Source organism: Scyliorhinus torazame, chromosome 3, assembly GCF_047496885.1.
Source record: "Scyliorhinus torazame isolate Kashiwa2021f chromosome 3, sScyTor2.1, whole genome shotgun sequence".
NCBI lineage: Eukaryota > Metazoa > Chordata > Chondrichthyes > Carcharhiniformes > Scyliorhinidae > Scyliorhinus > Scyliorhinus torazame.
Window position 1 is genome coordinate 168,269,124 of NC_092709.1, and position 26,540 is coordinate 168,295,663.

The following is a 26,540-nucleotide window of genomic DNA, read 5'->3' on the forward strand; positions in this document are numbered from 1 at the left end:
AAGGCCTGATGGCTTGCATAAGATGTAAGGTTTGTGATTATGGAAATGTATATTACTGAAAACTTAAATTGTAACTTAATGAGTACAATTTTGAACACATTTTCCTGCAATTTCCTGATTACACCCTGAGGTGGTTCAGTTAGTTTTCACTTATCCTTGTCATCAAAAATTAGAGAAATTTCTAGCCTGGAAACCAGTGAGATATTTGGGGAAAAAAATGTTTTTATTTTTAACATCATTAAACCGTAAGAATATAAGTGAGAATAACATGGCATGTTTCAGCTAAATGACAACTCAATTATTTACACAGTTCAAACACTCCTTTTGTGTTCCAGTGGCAATTCCAGAAGTAATATAAGTTTTGATCACAAAATGCTACAAAGCTCGTATTTCAAACTGTTCATTACTAAAAATAATGTTTAAAATCGAACATCACCAAAGTATTGTGAAGTACAAATATATTTTTTTTAAATCTAACAGGAATTCTTGTTAAAATTTAATCTGCATTATGTACTATGAATGATTTATTGAGATCAGAATATGTAGTGTCTTAATCTATTATTGACATAGCTTTAGTAGTTAACAAGACTCCAACATGCATTCTGAAATTGTAGATGTAATCTGCATACATCTCTGGACTTGCATTTTGCTGAGGGACAAAATGCAGGTTTTAGGAAATTGTTTTTTCTCCTAATTCACCCTCCCAAATGTTTCTGTTATTTATTCATGGAAATGAGAAAGAACTGATTGTAATACGAATAAAATAATGAGTGAAGTAGGGAAGGATGATGCAGCTAATTATTTACAAGATAGATCAGAGGCATAACTGGGTTGCAAATGGGAAACTGATTGAGTATTTGCAAGAGAAATGCGTATGTAAAGCATTTAGTGAAAATATGAGTGGCAGAAATATACAACAAAGGGAGTGGAATTAGCAAAGGGACAGTTAGAAAGGGACCTGAGATTGATTAAAAGCAAAATTGGAAGAAAGGTCGTAAAAGAAGTGGAAGAGGGGAATTCTTTAAAATAAACCTATTAAAGTAAATTAATGTGATGTTTTTGTAATGTTGCTTTTAGACCATTAGATTTTACAACTTGATAATTGATAGTTACAATAATTAATGATCCTCTTGTTAATTTGTTTAGACTTGCCAATGGAATTATTAATTGTCAAATTTTTGTTATTCGGCTTTCTTATTTTTACAATTAACTTGTTTTGGATTGTTAAAGTTTGGTGATGTTTTTCTCCAGAGTACCTCTTGTGTTTATCCTGATTATCTTGTTCTTGTGCGCACCGTTCCCCAGCAAGAGATAAGCCAGGCGATCTGTTCTTGGGACTCTTAGGCCTGAATTTTGCTCTGCCATCGGGAAAACAACTGGTTCCACAAACACGAGTCATAAAAAATGGCTCGGATTTTTAGATTCTGGCTCCGGGTGTGTGTCATTGGGGATGGTGTGAATTGGAGTTGGGTCCACTATCCCCGGAAACAGTGCAGAGGCAGCCCCAGTTGCAGAGGTGAACTTTGTGAAAGACATGATTCAGTGCTGCGGGACTTGTAAGGAAAATAATTAAACAAAAAACAGCCCTCTAGGCTTCACCCCACCAACCCCATTTATAGCCCCTATGCCAACCCATGCACACCCAACGTTTTCTCTTGTGTCATGCATGCTATCCAGTATCCACCATGGGAAGACCTCAGGACCCATGTCAATCGATAACGTCACTACTTTAAAAAACAGTTAAAAGCTCAACCACTATATTTAAATTCATTCAAGTACATAATCCTTATAAACGCAAACATTTGTATTCATAGCCCCACATCAAAGACTTTATAACCACTTGAAGCTGTCAATCAAACTGAACTGACAGGCACCCACTGAGATAGGTTGAGAAACCAGTCATGCAGCACAAATCCTATAGTCCTCAGGCATATGTCAATAAAGTGAAATAGCAAACATTGTCTTTTTTTAAACGGTCTTGTTTAAATTTAAAGGGCAGGAGATTTAAATTTGTTGATAGCTTGAGGATCCAAGGGCATTTAAATGCCTTCATAGCTTGACTGAGTTTATCCATGTTTTACACGCATTTCTGTCCATTTGTAACAATCCCAAAGGGATGTGAACTCTCCCAAAGGGTACTCCACCATTCCAAAGACCTCCAGTAAGTTTACCCTTTCCCCCCAAAAGTGTGAGTCCCACAAGTCGTGTTTTGGAGATCCCACTGATGAAAATTGGATCTGTTTGAACAGTGAATTATGGATGTGCAAACTACCACCCACCTCCATTCCCCTCACCCCCTCAACCGGGAAATAAAAAGGTGGGTGCCAGGATTTCTGGAATCGGGGTTCAGGTGCCATTTTGGCAAAGCTGGAGACGCTCTTAGTCTCAGCAAAAATTCAGGCCTCAATATTGCTCTTGAATTGACTATGGAAGGGCAAGCACGATTTTTGTGAGCTGACTTATCTTGTCCACCCATTCATCTGTTAACTGGCTTTCACTTGGATCTTCTGTTGACCCATCTGAGGTCAGAAACATGCTGTTTGTGGAATTCTGGAACATAACTGTGTCCAACCACTTCATGATGCAGTATGTCGGAGCACAAAAACACCCTGTTGCCTTAAATTTGCTTCTTAATGTACTTGCTACTATTATGTTCTTAAAAACATTTTATGGAAACAAAGTCTTCTTCAATGCATACAAACATTTTGATTAATTTTCCTCTTTTATTATGCAAAGAGGAATCTGTTTACTGAACTAGGTTTAAACTATGAGCAACTTGGTGTTGATGATTCGATGCAGATCCCAAATGGTGAGTACTTTTAATTGTTTAATGTTTTTAGAGTATTAAGGAATTCTTTATATTTGGGGCTTTTACTAAAAGAAATTATAGATGGGATAACTGATCATTCAAACCAGCCTTATTTTATCCTGTTTGATAATACATATTCTATGGCTTCAATCAGTGAATAGCTTTATTGTCAAGATTAGGAGCTAATTTTGCCAGGAATCCTAGGCACAAAACTATGCCGTAATAGTTTGTGAAATGCTGTTGTTTAACACCAACATCTGGCTCCGTCGCATAAACAGAAAAAAATATTTCAAACAGTGCAGTATTTGACATCAAATTTTACATTTCTGCTACAAACTGATTTTTATTTCCTTCACATCTAGGTTTTAGGAGTAATTTTCTAGAGTGCGGTTGGCAGTGTAGTATTTCATGCGAGGATGCTACAAAATTGTAATCCTGATTATATGACTGGCACTGCTTCTTTTTGAGAAATTTGCACACTTTTTATTATTTATTTTGTCACCACCTGCAAGGTCACCTACAAACCGCATAACATCCTAACTTGGAATAGCGGCACAGTGGTTAGCACTGCTGCCTCACAGTGGCAGAGACTCGGGTTCAATTCCGACCTCAGTTGACTATCTGTGTGGAGTTTCCACTTTCTCCCCGTGTCTGCGTGGGTTCCCTCCGGGTGCTCCTGTGTCCTCCCACAGTTCAAATATATGCAGGTTGGGTGGATTGGCCATGCTAAATTGCCCCTTCGGCTTGAATTGCAGGAATAGGATGGGGAATTAGACCTAGGTAGGGTGGTCTTTCAAAGAGTCGGTGCAGACTCGATGGGCCGAATGGCCTCCTATACTAGGGATTCTATGATATTGCTGGTGCTTCACTATTGCTGGATCAAAATCCTGGAACTCCCTGCCTAACAGCACTGTGAGTATTCCTACACCAGAGGGATTGCAGCAGTTCAAGAAGGCGGCTCACCACCGACTTCTCAGAACAATTTGTGATGGGCCCAGCTAGTGACAACCAAATCCTGTGAATGATTAAGTAAAAATAAAGTTAAGTGCCACAGTATTTTGCTGTTTCATTTAATGCAGTAACAAGTTTCTGTTATGTTAGGGATGGATATCTGATTCTTTTTGACTTTGCTGGAGTTATATAATGTAATATTTGTTTCAGTAGAAAATTGTTTAGGTTAAATACAACCATGTCGATCACAAACGTTTAAAAGTTCCTTTACTTCAAATATGGAACTACTGTTTTTGCAGCAATATGGTTTTAGGAATAGAGCTGTGAAGTAAGTAATAAATTTGTATAAAACAGTGGCTAGGACACAATTAAAGTATTGAGTGCAGTTTTGGGGGGCACCATTTTGGAGAAGGTATTATAGCCGCAAGGTATGTACAGAATTGATTTAGTAAGTTAGTGGGCAGAAATTTCTCTTTTTTGACTATGTGTCAATTCAGGTGGGGAAAGCGATGGAAGTCAGCTGCTCTGCTGGCTTTTACCACCATATTTGTTTGACAGGTAGAAGAAATCCTGGAGGTGGGTCACACACATCACACTGGTGGGGCGGGCCCAAATGAGCCAGCAACCTTAGGCCCTGTGCCCCAATCTGAAAAAAATAATAAAATAATCCCCCGCCTCCTCCGATGGACAGTGATCAACACTGCCCCCACGGACACTGAATTCCTTGCGTGGGGAATGATACAACGGGGAGGCTGCGAAAGACAGTGTGGTAATGGGGTTCCTGACCTTTCATGGTGGGAACCTCATTACAACATTGGTGGGAGGTAGGGACTCCCTCAATGGGAAACCCTGCCAGCCTAAATGATCCTGTTGAATCCTCCGCATGCTTTCCCGCATGTCGAAAACTGGGGCAGAAAATCCCTCCAATGACTTGGATGGAAAGTTCAAGTTTTGAGTAAGACCTTGAGATTCTGGAGCCATTTCCATTGGAAAATGGAAACATGATTGCAGTTTATTTTTCAAATGAAGAATGAACAGGAAAGAAAATCTAATTTTAACAGTAGAGGACTCAGTAATGAGGGGCCATCAATTTACAATTAGCATGAAGGTGAAAAGTAGGAGAAATGTATTTTGTAAAGGGGTTTTGGAGCGTGATATTCTTTAGAGCAGTGTTCTTCAAAGTTTTCTTCCAGGGACCCATTTTTACCATCCTGCCAACCTTCGGGACCCAACCCAGCCGACCTTCGCGAACCACGCCGGCCGACCTGCGTGACCCACCATTTTCTCTTACCTTGTTTGCTGCAGAAAAAAATGGAGGAAATGGTTTTGGGTCCCTTTGGCCCTCGTACACGCTCCTGCAATGGAACCTGATGGATGAAGGTGAAGCCTTCCGGTGTCGGAAAGTATGGAGTCTCCATCTGTCCAAAGTTCTGCATTTTTTTTCCTGTAAAATATTATCAAATAAAACCCCACTGAACTTGTAAAAAAAAATGAATAAAATAAATGAAAAAAATAAAAATTAAATGAATAAAATAAATGAATAAACCCCCCCTCGAACTTTTAAAACAAAAATCTGCGACCGTTTTAAAAAAAAAAGCGGCTGTACTGCGCATGCGCGCCCGATCATCTGCGCGAATGTGCAGTTTGTGCATGCGCGCCGATCTGGCACGCATGCGCAGTGTGGACGCATTTTTTTACATGTTCGCGGCTGCTTTGAAGGCCGCTTGCAGCCGGCATTATTAACAGCCGGCTGTTGCACGCAGATTTGCGCGATCGGGAGTGCTGCGACCGACGGCTCTGCGACCCTCCCGACACCCGCCCGTGACCCACCGGCGGGTCGCGCCCCCGAGTTTGACAATGCCTGCTTTAGAGAGAAGAACAGTGGGATGGATTTTGGATTGCACGAGCAAAGGGGCACAGACATGATGGATTGAATGTCCTCCTATGCTGTAAACGTCTGTGGCTCTAAGTACAGTATTTTTTGTCAGATTGACTCCTGATTTGTAAAATAAAAACAGAAAATGCTTGAAAGCTCAGCAAGGATGGCCGCATCTGTAGAGAGTTAACTTTTTGTGTCTGTATGTCTCTTCTTCCGAGCTTTTCATTTCAGATTTACAGCATCGGCAGTATTTTCCTTTTATTTTCCTGATTGGCAAGGTTTGTTAAATGGCCTGAAGGCATTAAAGAAAATATGGAATTACTTTCTGTTTCTGATAATTGCATTACTTCAATTGTCTCTTACAGAACTGTTTGAAAGTGAGTACCTACGTCTTGGACAAAGAGGTAAGAACCTACTGGAAATGAGTCAGAAGAGTGTGCAGGTAACCTGATTTTCTTACCAAGTCCCTGGTGCTGGAGATGTGAGTCAAATGCTTGCCGAGAAAAAGGGTAACAAAGTTTGCTTTCAGACGAGCTAATTACAGATCACAGGCAAATGTCTGGGAGCAGATACTTAGTCAACTCATTTATATAATTAATTATGTATGGTGTTGGGAGCTGTGGTGTAGGGAGCTTTAATGAAGATACAGTAGTAAAATAGTCCACATAAAATAGATTTAACTTGAGGAAATACCAAAGTTTCTTACTCAATAGGTTGGATTTTGAGCTTCCCCAACTTTGGTGGGTTTGAGGACGGGGAGGTTGTGGAGCTTGTAAAATCCAGTGGGTAGCCTTCTTGCCGCTTACCTGCACGCCCCAAACCTGTCTGAAATTTTAAGCGGGTGCTGGGGAGGTGTCAGTTAATGGCCACTAAAGGACCTCATCCAAACGGTGGGGGAAGGACCACACGATGCTGGAAGCCCGATAGATTTAGCTGGTGTTAGACAGGTGGAGGAGAACCTTCTTTGTAGGTCCCTTGTGCCCATCGCAGCTAAGTCCCGTCTCCCCCCCCCCCCAAGATCATACTTGTCCCTTCATCCTTCACTGACCAATCAGACCAGGCCCCTCAGCCCACTCACTGGGGCTTGCCAGCCCACCACCTGTGATCCTGATTTACCTATGGATCTGAGTCCTCTTTGTTGGGACCGGCTATAGCCCAAGCAATGGCCACTGCTACCGCCTGACACTGTTGGCCATCTGATGGGCTGCAGCTCTCTAAGGTGGGACCTCTTTTGAGGTGGGGTCAAAAGTCTCCCTTTAAATCAATTAACACTGTTCCCAGCATTAAATTGAAGCGGGGATAACCAATTTCTTTTAGTTGGGTGTGGGTGGCGGGGACTGAGGCACCCTGTAAAGTCCAGCCCAATGTTATTTTCACTGAAAAAGTTGCTGGTGAGCTATTTTCTTCCCAGTGGGGTGTAGGGAGGTAGGGGAAGTTGCTTATTTGTGGTGTTTGAGGATTTTCACACATTTTCATTTCATCGGTCAATTAATGTCAACCAAATTTGTCTGCATTCAATGAAAAGGTTGTTTCAATTCCTCACCATCTGATGTTGCATTTGGGGGAATATATCTTATTAATCTTGTCATTCCATAGTCAAGATCACCAGTGCTTGTCAAGAGAGGTGGTGAATCACATCTACCACATTCTGTGGGAGGATCTGATGCCTCATGGACTGAGACGACATCCCTGTCAGTGCCCCAGTAGTTCACCGCCGTACTCAATCCTTCTCCTGTGGATCGTTACAGGCATCCACAGCAGACCTATGCGGCATCTCACAGACCACAGCATACATATGTAGCAAGGAGGTGACAAATGCTCTCTACTGTAAGGCTCATCAATATGTGAACTTGACACTCGATGAAGCTAGCCAAGCTAGGGAGTTTGCAAATATCTTAGGCTTCCCTAAAACACAGGGTATAATCGATTGCAGACATGTGGCATTGAGAGCTCCATGGCAACGTCCCTTGTGTTCATAAGCAGGGAAGGGATCCCTCCATCAAGGTTCAATTGGTGTACGATCATCAAAAGCACGTCGTGCCATTGCTCATTCTGAGTCACTCCCAGGTGCCTCATATTTGAAGGATCTCAGCACATACATGGTTTGCTGCTTGGATATAAGTATCAGGGGTACCCACTCAAATGGTGGCTCATGACACCAGTGTGTCATCCTCTGAATCACTCGGAGAGATACAACGAGGCGCATAAAGCAGCACAATCAAGCAAACCGTTGGCATCCTGAAGATGCACTTCCGATTCCTGAACCACTCAGGTATGCCTCTGCAGTACTCTTCACATCATTGTGCTGTATTGTGCCCTTCACAACCTGGCATTCTAAAGAGGGTCCCTTGCCAGAGGAAACATGGAGGAGGCGGAGAGCTTCTTGAATGATGAAGAACAGGATGGATAGGAACCTGAATTGGAAGTTGAGGATCTGTTTCCAAGTGAGGCTGCCTTCGAAGAAGCACAACAGGGAAGGCGTACTCATGACACTCTAATAGCCACACAATTCCAGGATGATTAAGGTATAGGCAGTGTGACACATCCACATTCCTTCCTCCACTTATTGCCATGTCAGTGGACTAAAAGGCCTTTAAACCAAAAACATTGAGAGCAATTTCAACACTTGGCTTTGCATCTTCAAACCGCATGATTCAGACAGATGCATATGCACAACGCTTTCAAATGACTACACCATTCTCATAGATAGCAAATGTATTTACAAAGGTGCATTATATTTACAGAGATTGAACATCTGTAACCCAGAAGTTATTTCAAAGCTTTGTAATTTTTCTATGTCGAGGTGCATCCCAACATAAGCAGCAGAGGTGGAGGCAGCTTACTGACCATTATGCCCCGTTGTCTTATTGATGATCTTGGTAGGTGTCCTCTAGAGGACCGAGATCTGGAGTGCTGAGACCTGGAGGGCCCCAGCTTCCAATGAGGCAGCTACACCCTCCTAGCCCTGTACAGCTGGAGAGACGGGGTCATAGGCAGAGGAGATTTGGATCGGCTGGACTCTCAAAGTCACCTGGTTGGAGCTCCCGGGGTATCCATCTTTTGTCCTCCCTGTGGGTGCCTGAGGGCCCCTACCTGATTCCTTGAGGAGAAGGAGCACCTGGAAGGATATCAGGATGTCCTGCCCCCTTTCACCTAGCCACTGATGGATCCCACTATTGTCTGCAATGATGGAGTGCAGGTCTGAACACAAATCTAGCAGTGTCTGCTGGACCAACATCTTCAAGGTAGTCGCCAACTTTCCCGAGGAGACCTTGAGACGCTTGCATAACAGAGCCTTGACATCATACAGAACATAAACGGATACTTCTATCCTTTGTTTTAGTCTGTTGACTGCTTCTTGTAACTTTACATGATTTTAGACCACCTGTGGTTGCATCTCCAGCATGTTTGACATGCTCATTTCCAAAGGCGCATCATCAGACTTGGACTTGTGGGAGTCTCTAGCAGTCTCAAGTGCCAGAGACCTGAGCTGTCACTGCCTCTAACTGTCGTGGAGACGTGTCAGCCAGATAATCCCAGATTGTAACCCAAGTATATTCTATAAATAGGACCTATCGAGGTATATAACTAGGACCTACCGAGGTATGTGTCTCTCAACTAGTGGAGGGTGCAGGTGAATGGATTGACGGGTCTTCTAATAGATCCTAGCTTCCTCGACAACAAGGACTCCTCCGTCAGACTCCTATTCATTGACTGCAGCTCCGCCTTCCAACACCATAATCCCAGCCAAGCTGATACAAAAACTCCAAAATCTAGGACTTGGTTCCTCCCTCTGCAACTGGATCCTCGACTTCCTGACCCTTGGACCACAATCAGTAAGAATAAATAACAACACCTCCTCTATGATAGTCCTCAATACAGGGGCCTGCAAGGCTCCTTACTTCGCCCCCTATACTCCCTGTACACACACGACTGTGTGGCAAAATTTGACTCCAACTCCATCTACAAGTTTGCTGATGACCCAACAGTAGTGGGTCATATGTTGAAAAATAAAGAGTCAGAGTATAGGAGGGAGGTAGAAAACCCAGTGGCATGGTGTAATGACAACAAATCTCTCCCTCAACGTCAGCAAAACTAAGAAGATGGCCATTGACTTCAGGAATCGAAGTATCGTACACATCCCTGTCTGCATTAATGGTGCCGAGGTGGAGATGGTTGACAACTTCAAATTGTTAGGTGTGCACATTACCAACAATCTGTCCTGGTCCACCCACGTCGATGCTACGACCAGGAAAGCACAACAGGGCCTACACATCCTCATGAAACTAAGGAAATTCGGCATGTCTACATTGACTCTTACCAGTTTTTACGGATGCACCATAGAAAACATCCTATCTGGCTGCATCACAGACTGAATACGACATAGCAAATCACTCACTGAGAATGTCAGGATTATGATCATGGGGGACTCATATGTACTGGCTTGCTGGGAGAACCCGATTTTGCCTTCCCCACAGAAGCGGTTCCTGTCCTCGTCCGCTAACTCAGCCGCTTCTTCCTCATTTTATGAATTTCATGATTTTAGTCCTCCCCCCTCCAGTCTGGACCTCTACCTCTTGTGCGCAAGTTTGGCCTAGATGAAGACAAGTAGATGGAATGTGATGAGAAGAGATGGATGAGAGGTTAGCAAGCATCCATGTGTGCTGTGCCCTCTCCAGTAATGGGTGAGGATGGGGCTTTGTGCAGCATCAGTGATGAGATGCTGGGGATGTTAAAGTGCACTGATATAGTGGTCATGTGTCCACTTCTAATATTGGGTGAGACGTTGAGCAGTGCAACCCTGAGTGCATGATGCTGTTAAGAAAGGGTGAGATTGGGAACTTCCGGGTGCGGCGATGACCAGCTAAGTCGCACGTTTCGGCAGCTCCCGGTGGAACGGACTTTTGGGCTCTTAATAGGAGCCCCAACGGCAATTTTAACGGCTAAAAACACTGTGCGGTAAACCAGAAGGGAATCCCCCCTGGACACGGATGGAAAAAGGAGAGGAAAGTGGCCGGATTGCGGTGGATCCTTTAGAGCAGCGGCAAGGAAGGCAAGCACAAACCAAGATGGCGTCGGAAGGTGATAGTTTAATATGGGGCCCTGAACAACACGAGTTCTTGAAGCGCTGCGTGGAAGAACTTAAAAAGGAGATGAAGAAGGAGCTGTTGGCCCCGATATTACAGGCGATTGAAGGGCTAAAGGATGAGCAAAAGACCCAGGAGCAGGAGCTTCGGGCCGTGAAGGCAAAGGCCGCCGAGGACGATATACAAGGCCTGGTGGTGAAGTTGGAGATGCACGAGGCACACCATAAAAGGTGTGTGGAAAGGCTGGAGGTGCTGGAGAATAATGCGAGGAGGAAGAATTTAAGGATTCTTGGTCTTCACGAGGGTGCAGAGGGGACGGACTTCGGGGCATATGTGAGCACGATGCTACACTCGTTAATGGGATCGGAGGCCCCGACGGGTCCGTTGGAGCTGGAGGGAGCCTATCGAGTTATGGCGCGAAGACCGAGGGCTGGAGAAAGTCCCCCAGCCATAGTGGTGAGATTTCTCCGGTATAAGGACAGAGAGATGGTCCTCAGATGGGCAAAGAAAACTCGGAGCAGTAGGTGGGAGAACGCGGTGATCCGCGTATATCAAGATTGGAGTGCGGAGGTGGCGAGAAGGAGGGCGAGCTTTAATCGGGCCAAGGCGGCGCTTCATAAAAGGAAGGTCAAATTTGGAATGCTGCAGCCGGCAAGACTGTGGGTCACACATCAAGGGAAACACCACTACTTTGAAACGGCAGATGAGGCATGGACATTTATTGTCGAAGAGAAATTGGAATAAGTGGGTTATAAAAAAGAACGTTTGAGACAAAGTGGTGGGGCGAATATGGGGGGCGAAGAGGGGGGAAAAGGGGGGAGAGATGATTTTTAAGTTGTTAATCCTGCGACCTTGTAACTTTTCTCTCTTCCCCATGTTATGGGGGAGGGAGGGAGGTGGAGGAGCTGGGGGCGTCGGCCATTGGGGGCGGGGCCAAAAGGGAAGCACGGGCTTTGTTCCCGCGCTATGATAATTATGGCGGGAACAGGGAAGCAGGAAGGAGGGGGCGTCGCACAGTGCGAGCCGAGGTCACGGGGGGAAGCCGAGGTCGGCCAGAGTTTGCTGACTTCTGGGAGCAACATGGGGGGTGCAATTACGCTAGTGAGGGATCTAGCGGGGGGGGTGGGGGGGGGGGTTAACTGGGTTGCTGCTGCTGGGGAGAAGGGGGAGCTGGTATGGGGTGGGGTGGGCGGGGCGGGGGGGCGCCGCCGGGGGGGGGACACAGCTACGTGGGAACCGGGTGAGGAGCTGGATAAAAAAAAGGGGGTGGCTAGTCGACAAGGGGGGGGAGGGTAAAGAGCCCCCCAACCCGGCTGATCACGTGGAATGTGAGAGGGCTGAATGGGCCGATAAAGAGGGCACGGGTACTCGCACACCTAAAGAAACTTAAGGCAGATGTGGTTATGCTGCAGGAGACGCATTTGGAACTGATAGACCAGGTCAGACAACGCAAAGGATGTGTGTTTCATTCGGGGCTAGATGCAAAAAACAGGGGGGTGGCCATACTAGTGGGGAAGCGGGTAATGTTTGAGGCAAAGACCATAGTGGCGGATAGTGGGGGCAGATACGTGATGGTGAGTGGCAAATTACAAGGGGAGGCGGTGGTCTCCGTGAACGTATATGCCCCGAACTGGGATGATGCCAACTTTATGAGGCGCATGCTAGGACGTATCCCGGACCTAGAGGCGGGGAAGCTGGTAATGGGTGGAGATTTTAACACGGTGCTGGAACCAGGGCTGGACAGATCGAGGTCCAGGACCGGAAGGAGGCCGGCAGCAGCTAGGGTGCTTAAGGACTTTATGGAGCAGATGGGAGGAGTAGACCCCTGGAGATTTAGTAGACCGAGGAGCAAGGGCGCTGATCCCGAAGGTGACGGGGACGGAATATACGGCTATAGCTATTTCGGATCACGCTCCACCTTGGGTGGACTTGGAGATAGGGGAGGAAAAAGAACAGCGTCCACCCTGGAGAATGGACATGGGACTATTGGCGGACGAGGGGGTGTGCTTAAGGGTGAGGGGGTGTATTGAAAGGTACTTGGAACTCAATGATAATGGGGAGGTCCAGGTGGGAGTGGTCTGTGAGGCGCTGAAGGCAGTGGTTAGAGGGGAGCTGATATCAATCAGGGCACATAAAGGAAAGCAGGAGGGTAGGGAACGGGAGCGGTTGCTGAAAGAACTTCTGAGGGTGGACAGGCAATATGCGGAGGCACCGGAGGAGGGACTGTACAGGGAAAGGCAAAGGCTACATGTAGAATTTGATTTGCTGACTACGGGTAATGCGGAGGCACAGTGGAGGAAGGCACAGGGTGTTCAGTACGAATATGGGGAGAAGGCGAGCAGGTTGCTGGCCCACCAACTGAGGAAAAGGGGAGCAGCGAGGGAGATAGGTGGAGTGAGAGATGAGGAGGGAGAGATGGAGCGGGGAGCGGAGAGGGTGAATGGAGTGTTCAAGGCATTCTATGAAAGATTATATGAAGCTCAGCCCCCGGATGGGAAGGAGAGAATGATGTGTTTTCTGGACCAGCTGGAATTTCCTAAGGTGGAGGAGCAGGAGAGGGTGGGACTGGGAGCACAGATTGAAACGGAGGAAGTAGTGAAAGGAATTCGGAGCATGCAGGCGGGGAAGGCCCCGGGACCAGACGGATTCCCAGTTGAATTCTATAGGAAATGTGTGGACTTGCTGGCCCCGCTACTGATGAGAACCTTTAATGAGGCGAGGGAAAGGGGGCAGCTGCCCCCGACTCTGTCAGAGGCAACGATATCGCTCCTCCTAAAGAAGGAAAAAGACCCGCTGCAATGCGGGTCCTATAGGCCTATTTCCCTCCTGAACGTGGACGCTAAGATTCTGGCCAAAGTAATGGCAATGAGGATAGAGGATTGTGTCCCGGGGGTGGTCCATGAGGACCAAACTGGGTTTGTGAAGGGGAGACAGCTGAATACGAATATGCGGAGGTTGCTAGGGGTAATGATGATGCCCCCGCCAGAGGGGGAAGCGGAGATAGTGGTGGCGATGGATGCCGAGAAAGCATTTGATAGAGTGGAGTGGGATTATTTGTGGGAGGTGCTGAGGAGATTTGGCTTTGGAGATGGGTATATAAGATGGGTACAGCTGCTGTATAGGGCCCCGATGGCGAGTGTGGTCACGAATGGACGGGGGTCTGAATATTTTCGGCTCCATAGAGGGACGAGGCAGGGATGTCCTCTGTCCCCATTATTGTTTGCACTGGCAATTGAACCCCTGGCAATAGCATTGAGGGGTTCCAGGAAGTGGAGGGGAGTACTCAGGGGAGGGGAAGAACACCGGGTATCTCTGTATGCGGATGATTTGTTGTTATATGTGGCGGACCCAGCGGAGGGGATGCCAGAGATAATGCGGATACTTGGGGAGTTTGGAGATTTCTCAGGGTATAAATTGAATATGGGGAAAAGTGAGTTGTTTGTGGTGCATCCAGGGGAGCAGAGCAGAGAAATAGAGGATTTACCGTTGCGCAAGGTAACAAGGGACTTTCGGTACTTGGGGAGCCAGATAGCCAAGAATTGGGGTACATTGCATAGGCAAAATTTAACGCGGTTGGTGGAACAGATGGAGGAGGACTTCAAGAGATGGGACATGGTGTCCCTGTCACTGGCAGGGAGGGTGCAGGCGGTTAAAATGGTGGTCCTCCCGAGATTCCTTTTTGTGTTTCAGTGCCTCCCGGTGGTGGTCACGAAGGCTTTTTTCAAAAGAATTGAGAAGAGTATTATGAGTTTTGTGTGGGCCGGGAAGACCCCGAGAGTGAGGAGGGGATTTTTGCAGCGTAGTAGGGACAGGGGGGGGCTGGCACTACTGAGCCTAAGTGAGTACTACTGGGCCGCCAATATCTCAATGGTGTGTAAGTGGATGGGAGAAGAGGAGGGAGCGGCGTGGAAGAGATTGGAGAGGGCGTCCTGCAGGGGGACTAGCCTACAAGCTATGGTGACGGCGCCGTTGCCGTTCTCACCGAAGAAATACACCACAAGCCCGGTGGTGGTGGCCACACTGAAAATCTGGGGGCAGTGGAGACGGCACAGGGGAAAGACGGGAGCCTCGGTGCGGTCCCCGATAAGAAATAACCATAGGTTTGTTCCGGGGAGAATGGATGGGGGATTTGGAGCATGGCAAAGAGCAGGGGTAACACAATTGAGAGATCTGTTCGTAGATGTTACGTTTGCGAGTCTGGGAGCGCTGACGGAAAAATATGGGTTGCCCCAAGGGAATGCATTTCGGTATATGCAACTGAGGGCTTTTGCGAGGCAACCGGTGAGGGAATTCCCGCAGCTCCCGACGCAGGAGGTGCAGGACAGAGTGATCTCAGAGACATGGGTGGGGGACGGTAAGGTGTCAGACATATATAGGGGGATGAGGGATGAGGGGGAGATCATGGTAGATGAGCTGAAAGGGAAATGGGAAGAAGAGCTGGGGGAGGAGATTGAGGAGGGGCTGTGGGCTGATGCCCTAAGTAGGGTAAACTCATCGTCCTCGTGTGCCAGGCTAAGCCTGATGCAATTTAAGGTGTTACACAGGGCGCATATGACTGGAGCACGGCTCAGTAAATTTTTTGGAATAGAGGATAGGTGTGCGAGATGCTCGAGAAGCCCAGCGAATCATACCCACATGTTCTGGTCATGCCCGGCACTACAGGGGTTTTGGGTGGGGGTGGCAAAGGTGCTTTCGAAGGTGGTGGGGGTCCAGGTCGAACCAAGCTGGGGGTTGGCTATATTTGGGGTTGCAGAAGAGCCGGGAGTGCAGGAGGCGAGAGAGGCTGATGTTTTGGCCTTTGCGTCCCTAGTAGCCCGGCGCAGGATACTGTTAATGTGGAAGGAAGCCAAGCCCCCGGGTGTGGAGACCTGGATAAATGACATGGCAGGGTTTATAAAGTTGGAACGGATTAAGTTTGTTCTAAGGGGGTCGGCTCAAGGGTTCACCAGGCGGTGGCAACCGTTCGTCGAATACCTCACAGAAAGATAGAGGGAATGGAAAAGAAGAAGACAGCAGCAGCAACCCGGGGGGGGGGGGGGGGGGGGAGGAATCAGAAGGACTCTCAGGGATGTTATTGTATATGTATAGGTATTTGGTATCTGTAATTGTATATTGGATTGTTGGATTGTATTTTTGGAGAGTATTTATCTTGGATAAGGCAGTTGCCATTTAGTTTTATTTTTGATTTTGTTCATATATTATTTATTTACTTGTTTAAAACTGGCCATTGTTATTTATATTGTTTTATTGCTGTGTAAAGGAAACGCTATGTGCTGTTATGTTTGGCCAAAAGATCTTGAATAAAATATATTTTTTTAAAAAAAAGAAAGGGTGAGATTAGAGTAAGGAGAAGGTTGACTTACCCTGACGGAACAGATAAGGTAATTTATCTTCTTCCAACACTGGATTGCATTTCTAGGGCGGTTGCCTGATGCACTGACCGTCCTTGCAATGGCCTCCGAGGTCGGCGAGGTGACGTTGGTGGGCCTCCTGGAACCATCCCTGAGGTAGAGGATATCCCGTTGTTCTCACACCATTCATTGATGAGCGCCTCCAGGAATTCATTGTTGAACTTCACAGGAGCTCTCTTCTTTGATGTAGCCACTTCAACATGTTGTCTTCTCAAAGTTGTGCTGGAGAGAATGAGGGTGGCGTTTTAATATGGTGCCCAGACTTTCACTCCCATTCGGTGACAGTGGGGCAGGCAAGCCAATTCCTGCTCTGCCACTGTTTCAGAGAGAAACACAGCAATGCATAATTAAGTAGCTTCCAAGTGCAAAATTGGGCACACATCCCTGCCACACTCCCAGCAGGAAATGTGCCAGAGAACCCGCCACCGCACTCAGTCTCAAAAATGGAAAGTCCTGCCTAATATCAGTAAAAGGAACTATCTGGTCATTATCACATTGCTGCTCATGAGAATTTATTGCGTGCAACATGTCATAAATACTTAATTGGCTGCAAAACACTTTAATACATCCTATGGTTGTAAAAAAACTCATAAATTAGTTTTTTACAACTATAGGATAACTGTTCCGCAGGGATCAGTGCTGGGACCTTTGCTGTTCGTAGTATATATAAATGATTTGGAGGAAAATGTAACTGGTCTGATTAGTAAGTTTGCAGACGACACAAAGGTTGGTGGAATTGCGGATAGCGATGAGAACTGTCAGAGGATACAGCAGGATTTAGATTGTTTGGAGACTTGGGCGGAGAGATGGCAGATGGAGTTTAATCCGGACAAATGTGAGGTAATGCATTTTGGAACGTCTAATGCAGGTAGGGGATATACAGTGAATGGTAGAACCCTCAAGAGTATTGAAAGTCAGAGAGATCTAGGTGTACAGGTCCACAGGTCACTGAAAGGGGCAACACAGGTGGAGAAGGTAGTCAAGAAAGCATATGGCATGCTTGCCTTCATTGGCCGGGGCATTGAGTATAAGAATTGGCAAGTCATGTTGCAGCTGTATAGAACCTTATTTAGGCCACACTTGGAGTATAGTGTTCAATTCTGGTCGCCACACTACCAGAACGATGTGGAGGCTTTAGAGAGGGTGCAGAAGAGATTTACCAGGATGTTGTCTGGTATGGAGGGCATTAGCTATGAGGAGCGGTTGAATAAACTCGGTTTGTTCTCACTGGAACGCCGGAGGTTGAGGGGCGACCTGATAGAGGTCTACAAAGGTATGAGAGGCATAGACAGAGTGGATAGTCAGAGGCTTTTTCCCAGGGTAGAGGGGTCAATTACTAGGGGGCATAGGTCTAAGAAGCGAGGGGCAAGGTTTAGAGGAGATGTACGAGGCAAGTTTTTTTACACAGAGGGTAGTTGGTGCCTGGAACACGCTGCCGGAGGAGGTGGTGGAAGCAGGGACGATAGTGACATTTAAGGGGCATCTTGACACATACATGAATAGGATGGGAATAGAGGGATATGGACCCAAGAAGTGTAGAAGATTTTAGTTTAGACGGGCAGCATGGTCGGCACAGGCTTGGAGGGCCGAAGGGCCTGTTTCTGTGCTGTACTGTTCTTTGTTCTAAATGCAATTCTTTTATTTTTAGTATCTTATTACTTGTGCATAATTTGTCACTTTTTATTTTTGGAAACTGATGTAACAATCCAATTCATATTAAATTAAGAGTCTTTAATGTGAGCATGTCTTGTGAAATTTTTTATGACATGCAAAATATTTCACCTTTGGGAGAGGAGGAAAATGATTTGCCTCAAATCGCATGCACTGAATTATGTGAAGGCAGATGGAGTATGCACTAAAGCTGTCCTTTGTAACTTTTGATGACTTTTGTATCACCCATTCACTCTACCTCGTGTGGAATTAACCCCTTATTTAAGCTCTCATTATAAATGTATCAAATGTAGCTACTTGCACATTTTCCGTTTTTGACAAAATCTAATGTTGAAATATAAAGCTATTTGGCAGGGTGTCAGGGAAAAAAGCACTTTTGTTCTTGGACTCAATCCCAAACCGTTCAGATCAGTAGGTTTCACGCAATAGTTAATTCTCGTTGATGCTGGAGAGATGTGACTCAGCTGTCAATCTACCACAAAGTCATAACTGCAGCATCATATGAAGCATTGCAACCCTTGTTGTCCAAGCCTTATATTTGTGCCAGCAGCATGATTAATGTCAATAGCTGCAGTTTCATGTTGACATTTTTGCATTGAAGTCTGTACAAATTGTTATTTCATAAGCCACTCTTGTTTGTTTCTGAATGCTATCTCTTTAAACTTTGGCCTGGATTCTCTGTTCCAGAGTCGATGAATCAGGGCTGGTCTCCGCTGGCATTAGGAGCGGTGCCCAGGTGTGAGTCACAGTCCTTGGCCATGCAAATTTATTAAAATCCCAGTAAAATGATGGCCCAATACCAGAGTCTAGCGGCAGGACCCCCTCCCCCCGCATCGCAGTCTTGACCTCCACTGCTGATGAGGATGGTACCCCCAACCCCTCATCAAGGAGGGGCAACCCCCCCCACCCCCTCAGGGATAACGGGTCACCCTCACACCACGCATGCATGAGGATGGCCCGACACCCCCCTAACCTCCAACCACCCCCTTCAGTTCCACCCCCTGGCATTGCCAATGGTGTACCACCCCCGGCACCATAGCACTTGCACGCTGGCAGTGGCCCCCCTGCCTGGTGCGATGGATTCCTCAAGGGATCAAGGGGGTAGTCCATAGGTAATGTGCCCCACTTCCGCTGACAGGCTGCAGAGGGCGGATCCCCAAGGGTCCTGGGGTTTAGGTGGACTCAGGCTGTGGGTGATGCATTGACCCCAGGAATATCCCCCACCCCCCACTCACACCAATGCCCTGGAATGGAGGCCCCGTGTGTGTTCTGCCCCATCCAGCCCTTGGCAATGTGATCTCAGGCAGACCTCTGCTCAACAGCATCTTCCTGATCTGACTTTTTAATTCCAAAGTGGCCGCCTCACCTTGTACTGCTCTGCTTGACGGTTGATGAGCAATCCAGCTGGTTCAGTGAAGAATCAATGTAGGAACACTTTCCCTTTCCTGTTATCTGCTCCCTCAGACAAATGCCTTTAAAACAGTAGCTTTTATAAATCTCAGAGCCTTCCTTGAAAGTCCATAACATGTAAAATGGCTTCAAATCCCCTGAGATCCTGTGAAATGCTAAGCATCCATTCAATGTCACAGAGCAATACCTGTGATTGACAGTTTAATAGTTCAGCCACATGTTGTGGAAGTTGTTTAATTATCTTTCCCTCCACACTCGAATGCATCTCAAGTACATTACTTTGGTGCTAACCACAATGTTTATAAATACTCTTGCTATGATTGACAGCTCCTGACCACATCAAGGAAGCCAAAACAAAACCACTTTGCTGCTTTGGTGTAGTCAGAAGGTGGATTTCCCACAGTGGGGGTCGGAGCAACACATGGAGGGGAGAATCTGCCTTCCAGCCTATTAATTGCATGAAGATCATTATTTTACATTTTCCCACCAGTGTGGGGTGGGTAGTGTGCTACGGCCGATGGCATGGGAGTGGGTCGTTTTCCTGCCGATGGATTTCCGATCACAGCAGTGGGGAATGGAGAAACTCGACCTATTTCTTTACTGGCATGCATCCAAATTGAGTATCTGAATCAGGATTGCTGGAGTGTTCATTGGCTGTGGAAGATATTGACATAATGTTGGAATGGAGGAATGGAGACACTGTTGAAGAGATGTATGGTACTAGCAGCCATTAAGAGTCCAATCTGTCATGGGAGTGTCCCTTGAAGAAATGTTTTTGTCTTCGTACATGGCTTCAGTGATGTCATTGTATGGGTGGAGCTGGGCTGTGGCTCTGTGAGTTTTACTTTCGCTTTGAGTTTGGACTGGTTTGAACTGCACAGGTTGAAAAAAGTGTTTTTCTCTATCTTCATTTAAAAGCTGTTTCCAGACTGCTTGGTAACTTAAAAGAGATAATTGCTTTCCGGCAGGAATTCAAACTTGCTGCTTGAAAAGGGGAACAGAGCATCAATAATAGTCTTATACCAGTGAGAATGCTGTGTCCTGGGCCACGCCTTTGAAAAGGGGTTTCTAGTTTTACTTGGATTTTGTTATTGGATTGGAACAGTTATGGGAGAATTCATTCAGGGTTATACATAGATTACTGTAGCTGTGTGGGTTTTTTATGTTCGTAATTGATTAAAAAGTCTTGCTGCGTGTGTTTATACAAATGTTAACTAAGTTCTTCGAATAAAGTTTTTTAAAAATTAAAAGCACCTAAGAAGTCTGTTGAATAACATCTGAAAGGCAGGCTCTTGTGCTCATTGTAGCCAAAATCAATAAACAGTTATAGGTCAGGTGAACTCCTTAATATACTTTGGAGTTTTCTAAACCCCGGCCCAAAACAAATCTGAGAGGCTATCCTTGTTTTAGTTGCCTCCAATTGCATTCTATATTTTCAAAAGATGTGAAAAATAAACAGTCTGCATGTTGTAGGACGTAAAATACAACAGGTTTTGTTGGTATCGAGACAACAAGTAGAATAGAAATGCACTCCTCGGATGTGTTTTTAAAAAACATGCAACTCGGAATTTTTTAAAAAAATTGTTTGCTTTGTCTCTAGACCAATTATTACATAATACTTGTATATATGACGTTCAATAATTGTATAAAGGTGAAAATGGTTGTCCAAACTAATAAAAACATACAATATGAATGTTTACAGATATTATTTGAAGGCTAATGCACATAGAACAACCAGCTTATATTCCATTCTAACTATACTGTGAGTATAGAAGTTGTATTCAAGCAAATGTGGTCACAGCCAGCCTTGTTCCAGTTCCTTATTTTGTATTTCCTTTGCATCTCCCTTCGTTAGAAAATATTCTAACAGCCTAGATAGCTTTTGATGTCAGTGCAGATTGTTGTGAAAAACCTATCTTTTATTTGCCTCTAGTTTTGTCTGAACACAACAGTGCTGCAGCTCAGCAGTACATTCGACAGGGTTGTCCCACAGGACTGCGTGCGGATATGTGGGCCCTCATTTTGAATATTGACAATCAACTGGAGGTAACGAACCATTAATTCTGCTTAATTTTGTAAATCCATGTTGTTAATTCATACTGACAGATGAGCTCCATTTGCACTACAAACATTTGTTCCAACATGAATTTGGTATGTGCATGACATTGATTGATGCCATTGCATTTTAAAATCAGGCCTTTCCGCTTAGGATGCACTGGAGAATTTTGAAGTTATATTGATATTTTATCAAATTTAGATTTTTGCAGCATAGAACAAAGCCTTTCATCCCATAAAGCCTGCGCTGATGTTTAACGCTGCATGATCCACTTGCTCTGAATGAACTTTCCTGGTTGTTCACATGTCTGTTTCTTGTTCCTCATTTTCAAGAAACAGATTTCCTTTTAAAATAATTTTTGTCCCTGTTTCAACATATTTTTATTGTCCCTGTTTCAAATAAAGACATATAAAACTGGACTTCCTTTCACAATGTGGCGGTATGGTGACCATGACAACTATCAGGGATTCTTGTAAAATCCCATCTGGTTCACTGGCCTTGAGGGAAGGAAATCTGTCGCCTTTGCTTGGTCTGACCTACTTTTGATTCCAGAATGCATGTGACTACCCTCAAGTAAGCCAATCAGTTCAAGGATAATTAGGGATGGGCAACAAATCTTGACTAAGTCAGTGACACCCACATCCCATGAAAGGTTTAAAAAAAAAAGTATCAGCACTTGGAGAGAGGTCCCCAAGATTCTAGGAACAGTGGGCAAGAAAGTTACTGAACACAAACAGAGGCTTGGGATTTAGTATCAATGGGAGAGGAGGAGCTGAGAGTACTTAGAAGGGTGTTTGGGTGCTTGGACAATTTGTGTCAGTCATGGGTGTACCTAAAGCATTGCTCACAGACCTGTGAGTACTCGAAAAGGAGTGTGGGAGGGGAAATGCGACGAGCTGTTCAAAAGTACATTGATTCCTGTTGTCGGCAGAGGCTGTAAAATTCCGCCCATTGTGGGGGCCACAGTCTGACATTGAGGATGATTGCAAACTGACTATATCGGGATGAGGATAAGGGACCAACAACCTTTTGAGAAAAATGGCTGAGGTCCCAAACTGCCGCCGCCTTGTTTCAAACCTTCTAGTACAGGATTTTTCAAAGTGCAGGTTGCGACTAGCGGGCGGCTGTTGGGAAGGCCGTGGAGCAATCAGTTGCAGCGTTCCCATGATGGTCCCGATTGCGGGAGAAGTGCCCAACAGCTGTTACCTGCATTTTTATTGAGAATAGTGGCAACTGCCACCTTGTAAAAAAGAAGGAAATGATGTTTTGTGCACTCTTCCGGCCAGAAGCGGCAGCAGTGAGCAGGTCATGCACCCTGCATGTACACTTGACGTCAAGCACCCTCTATGTACATGCTTTTGCTGCCAAATCACAGAGGAGAGTTTCTTCCATTTTCTAGCTGCTGGCAAGAGGATTGTGAAAATGATTTGTTTTCTTGCAAGTAAGAGACGGCCAGAAATACAAATAGGCAGTCTACCTGCTGGCCAGGATTTCACATTTGAATCTGCTGGAGTGAGCTGCTCAGGAGAGTCTAGAGCAGGACAGAACTAGTGTTAGCTCTGTACAGAGCTCCAGGGCCTCAAGATGATTTCTTGAGGTATGGTTCTGTCAATTATGCCAGTGTAAATAAGGATGCAAAGCCTATGTGTGTTTAATGCAGGGACGTACTGGCAAATGAGAGGAGAAGTTTCAGATTTTGAAAACAAAGTGCTGGGTGAAAAATCCTTATGAGGTTGAGACCCCAGAGTCAGTTGTTAACTTAGATTAAAAGACCACACTGCAGTTTCTGACCTGTGAGAGCACATTAAAAACATGACAAAAGCCCATGAAGCTGTCAGCATTCTGGAGTAGCATCTCCCAAGAGTATTCAGTGCTGAATAAAACAAGCATGTTGTTGCCATTGCCCTTCACGACGATCTACATGTGCAAGGTTGGATTTTGGATTTTCCGTTCTCACAAAAATGAAAACTACTCAACGGAACTGGCTGGTGTCTGCACCTGATATGCGCATTGCTCTGTTCGTTCTCACAAAGATGAAAACTACTCAACGGAACTGGCTGGTGTCTGCACCTGATATGCGCATTGCCCTGTGAACCCGATTGGAATGAGATTGTGAGGACCAAGTAGGCTCCACTTTCGCATTGAAGGTAAGTGAACATGGCCTGTGTTGCAAAGGTCGGTTGGTCCGTGTCGCAAAGATCGGCCGACATGGGTCCCGAAGGTCAGCCCATAAACCACCGTACCCATCACCACCATGCTCTCACCGAACTACTTCCTCGCTCAACCCACAATTCCTTTTACTCTCGCAGATCACCAATCCCACTGCTTTCCTCATTGTCAATAGCTTTTTGATTTTTTTAAACATAATTTGCTTTAAAGCATTTAAAAATAAAATTGCTGCTTCCTGTAATGCATGGATAGATAATTAAGGGCCGATTGTGTACAGTTCGTCGATGTTATACCCCCATCCCCAAGAAGGACATTTTCAGTGAGTTTGTCAACTTATGCAATCCTTAACAAAGATACCTTTCTCTAAGCAAACAAAAGTATTTTTAAAATGCTTAAAAGTTTCTCCTGATATTTCACATTCTTTTGCCAGGAATTAATGTGGGAGAAGTGTATCTCGCCCCTCATGGGGGAACTGGTGGGAGCTCCGAGTTGCTTTTTTCTGGGAGGTCTGATGCTATTACATTCCATTCAAGCACTTACTTGGCCAGCATAAGGCCCTTCGTCCAATTAAGCCCAGTTAGAGTACTGGATGCTCTCCAGTATTGACAGTCCTACTGGTACTTAGTTGAGGCCTTCACCGGCATCGCCAGTGGAGATTATGAGCGGAATGAAAGTTGCAGTGAAGGGGTTGCAGGTGGTGGACAGGGGAGTCAGAAGCAAGGGCATGGGGATGGGTTCCTGCAGGTCCCCCCATTCCTGATGCCAAGTCCCTTGATCAGGCACAGGGTGCCTGTGAACGAGGTGCCCCATCTTGTCATGCAGCTGAAAAACCCAACAGGTTTGCTGGGAGGCCACCCTGGATGGCAAGTGCCAACCGCAGATTAAATTCCATCAGCGGTGGGATGAGGCCCTTAGTGGCCAACAAAGGTCTGAATTTGCTTCTTGGTGGGAAGCCATGTGATAGCTTTCCTGCCTCTGAATTGATTGGAGTGTTGGAGGGAAGAGGGATCTTAACCCTGCAGTCTTCTGCCCATCAGCAGTCTATTATTAAAGAGTAAATTGGACATCAACTTCTGCCAACCACAAGCGCAATTAAAGACAGAGATCAGATAGTTGCTGTCTTGAGTTGACTGCTGCTCCATAAGTTACGCTGTAATATTATCTTCCCAAGAGACTGCATTGAAATGCATGGAATTCAAGTGCGAATATGCACTACTTGTCTAATAGGTGCCAACAGGACTTGCAAGAAAAGGTTGGGACTTGTACATTACAGTACAAGTAAATTTTTTAACAGCAACATACAATTTAATTATTCCCAAATGGCTGGCCTCTCTGGCACTGAAAATTAATTATCAGAAGTGTGGTGACTCATTCCTTTAGATTTTAATTATTGCAAGGTATTTTTAAAAAACATTTTAAATTATGTCTGTCTCTTAATCACATCTTTGCTTCCCTCTCTTTATTTCACGATCTGTACATTGAATTAACTATACTAACTTACACTTCTTGGGCCAGAGTTTGTGCGGCTCAGTAAAGATTCTTCAATGTAATTGGCGAAGGAGATAGGCAATTGCTTGCTCTTTTCACGGTGGTCTCAGGTCTGCAGGTCCCCTGAAGAAGGGGCTGCACCAAATGGATTTCTAATCGCCACATGTTCCAGTGTAAAAACACACACAAAGTCTGAGAGCAAGTGTAATGAAGGCCTTTTTTGTTCATCGTTGAATGTAAAACTTGTAAGAGGACTATGTTATCATCAACCCATCTGGTCCTATTCCCAGGACCTCCTGCCTGCATTTTGATCTGAAAAATAAATGTTTGATCTATCGTTGGAAAAAATAAAAGAAGTTTAAACAAATTCAAGGTTACATTAATGCTTTTTTTGTTCGCATTTAAAGATTGTTGACAAAAGAGGCACATTTTTGAAAAGTGACTTAATTGTAGCTTTTATCTTCTTTCGTTGAATTTTCAGGCAATCTGACCACCGTTGCAAACACAGAAACAATATGACCTAAGCATTAAATACCATGTCTTTTAATTGTATTAAATATTCAGGAACAAGATTAAATGAAATCCAAAATTTTTAACTTAGCGTTCTATGTTCATTTAATGTCTGGTACTGAAGAATATTATTATTATGTTTTCAAATTAAGATAGTAAACACTGAAAATGCTTGTAACAGTCTGTGCAAAGTGTGTAAGTTATCTAAAATACTATTGCAACAGTTAGTTGAGCATAAGTAGTATTTTTAAACAATGTAACATTTTGTAAAAAGAATATGAATTAACTTGATTAAAATAGAAAATGCTGGAAATGCTCAGCAGGTTAAGCAACATCTGTCATAGAAATTGAGTTAATGGACTGGATTTTTACTGAGGCCCTATCACTTGAGGACCTTTAAAAATGGCAGCTGGGACACGATTAAGGGATTCCCAACTCCATTCCTGGAGTTTCCTATTTTTGGGATTGCCTTTGAGCTGGCTTGGTCAATAACCGGCATCATGTACTTCCGACCAGGCCGGCTCCAATTGAGGGTATACAGTTTTTAAAAATGTATTTATGGGATATGGGCATCACTGACTAGAACAGCATTCATTGCGAATCCCAAATTGCCCTTCAGGTAGTTGTGGTGAGCTGCCTTCTTGAACCTTGCAGTCCATGTGGTCTAAGTTAAACCCACAGTACTGTTTGGGAGGGAGTTCCAGGATTTTGACCCAGCGACAATGAAGGACCAGTGATATATTTCCAAATCAGGATGGTGAGTGACTGAGGAGAACCTCCAGAAGGTGGTCTTCCCATGTATCAGCTGCCCTCGTCCTTCTAGATGGTAGTGGTCATAGGTTTTGGAAGGTTCTGCCGAAGGAGACTTGGTAAGTTGCTGTAGTGCATCTTGCAGATGGTACACACTGTTGTCACAGTTCATCAGTGGTGGAGGGAGTGAATGTTTGTGAAAGGAGTGCCAATCAGCTGGGCAGCTTTGTCCTGGATGGTGTCAAGCATATCTCTCGTGTTGGAGCTGCACTCCTAACTTATGCTTTGCAGATGCTGAAGAGCTTTGAGGTGTCACTCACTGCCGGATTCTTAACCTTTGACACAACCA

At 45.2% G+C, this 26,540-nt stretch overlaps 1 protein-coding gene across 5 annotated transcripts in view; it reads left to right on the forward strand.

Annotated features, from left to right (window-relative positions):
* Positions 1–26,540, forward strand: part of tbc1d19 (TBC1 domain family, member 19) — a 172,811-nt gene that overhangs the window by 56,011 nt on the left and 90,260 nt on the right. For all 5 annotated transcript variants that reach the window (XM_072496530.1, XM_072496533.1, XM_072496531.1 and 2 more), the window contains 3 exons: positions 2,737–2,809; positions 6,005–6,043; positions 21,152–21,264. In XM_072496530.1, the coding sequence (XP_072352631.1) occupies positions 2,737–2,809; positions 6,005–6,043; positions 21,152–21,264 (225 nt within the window). The remainder of the gene's footprint in view (positions 1–2,736; positions 2,810–6,004; positions 6,044–21,151; positions 21,265–26,540) is intronic.